Source organism: Lingula anatina, chromosome 8 (assembly GCF_051362555.1).
Source record: "Lingula anatina isolate TDL-2025a chromosome 8, LinAna3.0, whole genome shotgun sequence".
In the NCBI taxonomy this organism is placed as follows: domain Eukaryota; kingdom Metazoa; phylum Brachiopoda; class Lingulata; order Lingulida; family Lingulidae; genus Lingula; species Lingula anatina.
This window is the reverse complement of record NC_141774.1, coordinates 14,372,661-14,379,787: the sequence shown is the minus strand read 5'-3', so window position 1 is coordinate 14,379,787 and position 7,127 is coordinate 14,372,661. Positions and strand designations below refer to the sequence as shown.

The 7,127-nt window shown below is 37.0% G+C and overlaps 2 protein-coding genes across 2 annotated transcripts; one reads left to right on the top strand and one right to left on the bottom strand.

Moving 5' to 3' along the window:
- The first annotated feature begins 648 nt into the window (after positions 1-648).
- Positions 649-1,734, top strand: LOC106174150 (adrenocorticotropic hormone receptor-like). Its single transcript, XM_013555570.2, has one exon. The coding sequence runs from the start codon at positions 649-651 to the stop codon at positions 1,732-1,734; it is 1,086 nt and encodes a 361-aa protein (XP_013411024.2).
- A 483-nt stretch (positions 1,735-2,217) lies between these two features.
- On the bottom strand, positions 2,218-7,127 carry LOC147760440 (uncharacterized). Its single transcript, XM_086994583.1, has 5 exons — positions 7,066-7,127; positions 5,525-5,715; positions 3,948-4,069; positions 2,829-2,937; positions 2,218-2,533 (listed from the first exon to the last, which is right to left on the bottom strand). The coding sequence occupies exons 2-4, from the start codon at positions 5,712-5,714 to the stop codon at positions 2,905-2,907; spliced, it is 345 nt and encodes a 114-aa protein (XP_086850709.1). The 5' UTR covers position 5,715; positions 7,066-7,127; the 3' UTR covers positions 2,218-2,533; positions 2,829-2,904.

The following is a 7,127-nucleotide window of genomic DNA, read 5'->3' as shown; positions in this document are numbered from 1 at the left end:
TGTTTTTCTCTTATATGTCAGAGAATATTATTGGAAAGAGAAATGAGATAAGAGGAAATACGTTTTGAACAGTAAGGATGTAATGTTATTACCAGTAGGCTTATCAAGGATTTGATTATATTTGATAGCAGTTTGAATGGCTCACAAGAGAAAATAGTGTCGCCTCTGATATTGGAAATATTATATGGGGTAACAGGACTACCAAACTAACAATAAGTTTCTGCTGGTGAAATTCAATGGAAGCATTATATAAAATAGACAACTGGATTGCGTGACTCATTTCAGATAAAAAAAGCCCAGGGCGGCAAACAATGCTCAAAGTTGCAAAGTCCTGTGGGTTTCAGTGTACAAGAGAATGCTTAATACACAGAAGGGATTACAAAAATTCCGATGGACTTTTTTCGTGGATTAATTTCCGTATTATTCTCCAGATCTAGAGATTGCAGACGATTCAATGGGTAAGGTGAGATTATGCCCTTCGGTTCTATAAATACTACAGGGGTGTAGCATATATAGCAGCAAATTATCCTGCACAAACCCTGAGCAGCATTTTAGTTATTTGGACTCATGGCTGGTATGAAAACAATGACAGTTTTTCCCAACGTGAGCATAAGAATTACTGTCGAAAAGCGCAACATAGCAGCGATAATGGAGAACTTTACGACCGGTTACGGAGACGAGTCGAACACAGCTTTCTTCATCGCCGGTCACACTCTGGCCGGGGTGGGCTTTTTGGCAGGTGCCCTGTCCCTCCTTGCGCTAATCTACGGGAAGCGACCCTTTCAGCCTTTGCACATTTTGCTTATGAACCTTGCCATCGCTGATATGACGTTGGACGCCTTCATTCTAGTCGGAACCGGAATCCATATTTACGCCGGTACGACGTATGAAGAGTTGTGCGTAGCTTATACGATTATTGAACTCTCCTACGTATCGCACTTGCTTCCGCTGTTTGCTACCGTGGCCATTGTGATCAACCAATATGTTGCAGTGTTGGCACCATTGAGGTACCAAACTACGGTGACAAAGGGAAAGGCGTTTGCCCTTATTTCTGCATCATGGGGCTTAGTTTTCACTGTTGCAGTGGCTCTGCACATCGCGGCAAAGCCTACACACCACTTCGATACCTCGGTCACGTGTCACTGCATTCACGTGTGTGATAATTATTTTGAAAACTATCTCGCTATTCGTGCACCGATGTTCGCTGTTATTTTCGTCATCTTCTCTATTTTCACATGCTCCATGTTGTGTTTGACGTATCGCGTCGCACGGAAACAGTTGATAGCCTCGGTGTCACTGGCAGATGCTAGTGAGTTCAACACAACCGAGGGCCACAAACTTCATTCCGAGGCTCCATGCCAGGCACCGCCATTAAGCGCGAGAGCTGTCCAGCAGAAAAAGCGACTAAGCACTACCATTGGTCTGCTTGTTGGTACCCTCATTGTATTTTGGACGCCGGGGATTTTGGACGCACTATTCATCACATGGAGGCACCCAGGTCCAGTGGCGAGCGAGTCCCTTCTCGCCCATCGCATCAGCAATCTTCTCTTCCTCTTGAACCCAATCTGTGACTTTGTAGTGTACGGGTTGCGGCTTTCCGAAGTGCAAGAAGGCTACTTTAGGATAATGTCCAGTCTTCGCCGAAGGAATCGTCCAGTTTCAACTTCCACCCATGAACTCCACGCTCTTCATTTTACACCGAAGACTACTGACCGTCCCAGTCGATGCTCGTAGTCAATTTAGACAAATTGCATTGCTTCGTTTAACTCTTACGTGCACATGTAATGTTGGCAGAAAACACTTAAAATGTAAAAGGACCTGGTATACCAAAGGCAATTTTTTTCGTTCATTCATGATTTGGGATATGGATTTTATAACAGAACACTTCCTTTAAGAAGACGTAAAATGATTCACCCCCTAAAACCACAAGAAAAAAAATGAACATAAATAACGTAACGTAAATAAGAACTTGCAGCTTTAAGTCATTAGAAATTTGTAGATCTACGTTTTCACTCAGCATTATCCTAACGTTTTATTACGTCACTATAAAATTTGTCACCATAAAGCATGTTGCTATATTTGAGAAAAGGAATGGTTATTCTGAAAAGTTATTTTTATAATCTGCCAAATTGCTTTTTATTTATTTTTTATTTCTGATCTCTATAAGCTTGAAATGTATTATAGTTCTTAGTAAAATAAAAACAAATCAGACAGGGCGTATTGGATTAAGTATTTTTGTTTGATTATATTGAAAATGCATGATAAGCAGAGCTATACATACATAAACGGTTATATAAATTATCGATCAATAAGCAATTAATCGAACGCCTGTCCTTTGAACAATGTCCGTCTTATCCTTGTTCCTTACGATCCCACGCAATTCCTTTATTTACACTTTCTCAATTTCTGACTTCCTTACGACCGTCGCAGCCTTCTTCTCTCAGGTATTCCTGCCTTTTAGACTTCACGAGACCCCACGGCTTTCCAAAGCTACAGAAGCCTGGGAGAAGCAGGCGACCGCCACGCACATGCCCTAATAATAATAATGGTAATAATAATAATAATAATGAAACAGATGCTTCGACAAACTTTTTTCTGAAACACAAATAAACAATCAAATAAATAAATAAACAATCAATCAAGTAAATGAACAAATGAATAAGCACAAATATATCAATACACAATTCAATAAATAATAAATAAATAAATAATTTTGCTCCAATAGTTGAGTGTGCAGGATAACGAGTAATTGATTTTCAAATGGTAAAACGGAGATGGAGTTGCCAAATACGCTCCATGTCCCCCTCTTCCTCTTCTCCCTAGCATACCTCTTAATAAATACTCCTCACTTTCCCGTAGTTTGACGTCACAAGAAGACTGTGTGCGGCCTACGTACACCCTGCTCTAGTCAGGAACGACATCGAACTTCTTTGTGCTCTGTAAGAAGATAAACGTTCGTATTGCTGATGTGTCTGTGAAACCATCTTCTAGTATGAGAGATCAAGGTGTATTTGTTTGATTCAGCCGGTATTTTTTGAAAAGCAAATTAACAATATTTGTAAGTCAGCACCTTTTTCACTGTGGAGATTGGGCAAGATTCGTAATTGATATATAAACAACCACAAAGTAAGTTCATGCTCTTATTACCCCAATGCCTAATTCCTCATTGAGCAGCTAGATTAGTAAAGAAAAGATAAAAACAACACCAAAAGCTAGAACATATTACACCTGTCTTAAAGAGCTACATTGGTTCTTAAGAATTTCATTCGAAGTCTTATGTTTTAAAGCTTGGATTCAGCAGATAATAATAATTGGAAGTTTGTTCCGCAATTTTGTGGCATTAACAATAAAAGTCCCCTCTCGATTTGTTACATAATCTGTCGCTCTATTTCCCAGTGGATAAGTATAAAATTGCATTTAAAATAGTTTTAGCATGCCTATGCAGTTCAAACTGATAAATGAATTCGGCAATGTAACTTGGCGCAACTTATCCACTGGGAAATAAAGCGACTAATTATGTAACAAATTTTATCGAGAGGGGACTGTTATTGTTAATTGCCACAAAATTGCAGAACAAACATCCAATTATTATTATCTGCTGAATCCAAGTTAAAATATGGTAACATGGACTTCTAACATCATCGAATTCGCATTAAAATAGTTTGCGGTTCTGGCAGAAGAATGCAGCTGCGAGTACTTAAAAAGTAATTAACTTGCCATCGAGACAGAAGCACTGGTTGCTTGCAATGTGACATGACGTGAGTTATACGGATAAAAAAATGAAATAATAACATAATACTTATAATTACGATAATAATATTAATATTAAAATAAATAAAACAAGATACTAATGATAAAAACTACAACAACAACAACGATCGTTAATAATAATAATAATAAATAATAATAATAATCGGACCCACTTAATTATAGGTATGTGCTGATACCTTAAACACGTCCTGAATATTCACATTGTACATAGCGTCAGGTAGTTGTATCTCTGGTGGCGCTGGCTCCTCCTCCCCCTGTCTGTGCTGGTGAACGTACTTGATGACCTCGGCTTTTACAACTGTTTAATAACGGATAATGATATATTATACCATCTGTTTCACAGACGTTTTTAAGCTGATTACAAAATAAATAAACAAAAATATAATACTCAAACAAAATAAATAAACAGAATATTATACTCACTGACATATGTATATACATGTATCGACATTTTTTTGGCTCAACACAATTGCCCGGTTTCAACTAAAGCACTGAGAAACACTGCTCAACAGATCGATAGTTTTGTGAAATGTGTTCCTATAGTATTGCACTGGGGGAAACGGGCTTAAAAGATGGAGAAGAGTGAGATGAAGGAGGTTATAATAATAATAATAATAACAATAATAATAACAGTTTGTGTGGAGTAACCACAATACACAGACATATGGGTTGAAATGGTAAGAATAACGATTATTAAAACAAACAAATCAATAAACAAAGTGTTATTAATAGGATAATACAACAAAAATATATTATTCGCTTATACTGTAAATAAAGTATTCATTACTTGACTGAGAGTAGAAATATAAAGACTGAATAAAGAAAAAGAAACCACCCAAACACAATCGATATGACGGTAAAGTTACAAAATAATACCTGTACTGACGGGTCAGTGACATAACACAGCTTGCCCTGGTGTCACACCACGTTATTGTATTAATATCACTGTTTGTTAAGTTCGAAGGTTTCCCGATACACTACGGAAATTAAAAGCTCAGTTCATGTTATTAATATATTATTTGCTAGTATGGGATTACGCAGTGGCGTTCAAGTGACTTATCGATACACTCACCTGTTTTTGTTTTTAATTAACGTCCAATCCAAAATGCGATAGTTTAACGTAACTCTATTCTTGGTCCACACGTTGCCTGGAGAAGTCAAATAGCGGGCAGAGTGCATTGACACGCCAGTTGTTATACAGTGTGTTGACCCAAAGACCGGAGTTATGCATAAATAGATTAAAACACCAAGCTACCAGACGAAAGTATAGTGTATATAGAAAAACAAAATGTTTAATAAGGTTTAAGAAATGATACTTGGATGGCAGATAAAAAGAAAACAAATATTTTAAAAGTAGAAGAATAAATGAAAAGCATACACTTGTGGCAATTTTTTTTCATGCGGAAAGCATGCCCGCCATAAGGTACTGGGTAGGTGTGGGGGGGGGGGGGGAGGACAATGCTGGGCGTACTTAGAACACCAGTAGACAGAACCAGGCTCTGGCTGACCTTGACTATGATCAGCAGCACTGTCCACAACGTTAACTGTGCGAAATATCTAACTTTTTAATTTTTTTGTGCTTATGTCCGAGTAAATGTTTGCGTGCTCGTGATGAAACCTCACAAACCCTCTCTCGCTGTTTGTATCCGCCTTTGACATCATGGTGAGATACCCAATTCACTGTTGGTCGTATCACATATTAAATACATTATACATATGTCCAAATCCAAACTGATGCTCAATTCAAACTTACCAAAATCAAAATCTCCCCTGCATTCGTAATCGTCGTATGGGCCCCATTTGGAATCGGTTGTAACTGGCGCCCCGCTCCAAAATATCCACCAGTCTTCAGGGTCACGTGATATGCAGGAGCAAGAAAAGACGCAACCGAGGTTTGCCAGAGCCAGCAGCAACAGTGCTGATAGTGTTCTAAATGAAGCCATCCTAAACAGCATGAGGAAAAGTATTTTGTCATCCAGAGGAAGGAATGTATGGTTAACAGTTGAACGAAATTTTGTAAGGATTTTTTACTGGCATAGAATATCTCAGAAAACTTCTTGAGTTTTCGATTCTGTATTTTGATTTATCAGTTTCAATTTCAGCGCTTATGTTCGGTACAAACTGTCCACTAGAGCATACGCATATACTTTGTATACCATTTCCACCACTATGTAACTCTCCATCCATAATACTTTTTATAATTATTTAATTTACATTTGATTAAGACTGTGATTTACGCGTTTCAAAGTGCCATATGGTTATCATTTCATGTACAAAAATACTGGAAATCTTTCCCACGTACTTCAGAGATATAAAACAATAAAATCCCTCAAACTATAGCATCTAACGAGCATATTTCCTTCTGAAACGCCAGGGAGACATGATGCCCTAAATGGATGGTCATCCATTTACAGCTTAGTTGTTTATTTAATATACGTACAATACATCAGGCTTAAATCCAAGCAATGATTTGCAAGTACATGTACTATTTTTTTTTTCTAAAAATCGGCTTTGGCGCGAAAAGATCGTAAAAATACCAAAAGTTTAAACCTATTAAAAAGCTATACTTGACAAAATGGCTTTAGATTAAAACAACTTTCTAGATACATTTTACACACGTTGCCATCATTATACTCCACTTTTAAATTTTCCACGCAGTTTCTGGACGTAATCAATGGAACATGAAAGTTTGCTATCACGAAAAGGAAGAAACCATACAAAGTCACGATATCAAACTTATTAAAGAAACCAAACGGTAACGTTCGTATTGACACGCATTTAATATATTCTGTTTGTTGCATAAACAAAATGAACTCCCCCATTCTTGAGCATTACACGTCTTTCACGTTAAGATAAAGTGCTATGAGAATAGAGTGGCTGAAATAGTTTTCTAACGCAAGTGAATCGTAATCCTTTTGTAGTGGAAAAAAAGCGAGTAAAAACATCTTATATAAATTATCAATTAAAATGCCTTAAATGATTTTTTAGAAAAAAATTTAGCATGATATTTGTCAGTAAAACGTTATATTGGATACACGAATTTGTAATATCAAGTGAACCGCGAAAAGAGGACACAGAAAGTGAAAAAAATTAATTGAATAATCCATAGAAATATATGATTCTGCAAAGCGATATTTAAAAAAGAAATGAATTGACTAAAGTTACGAACTTTTTGTGTCAAATTGAAAAAAAAAATTATAATGTATCAAACGTGTGCAGCATTAAACATATTCAGAATTTCATTAGTCTTAACAATATTGCTACACATTTGAAGTACAATATGAGCATACATACCTCGCTAGCAAAGATGTCAAGACTATCCGACGCTGCAGTAACGACTGGAACCAAGAGTTCCG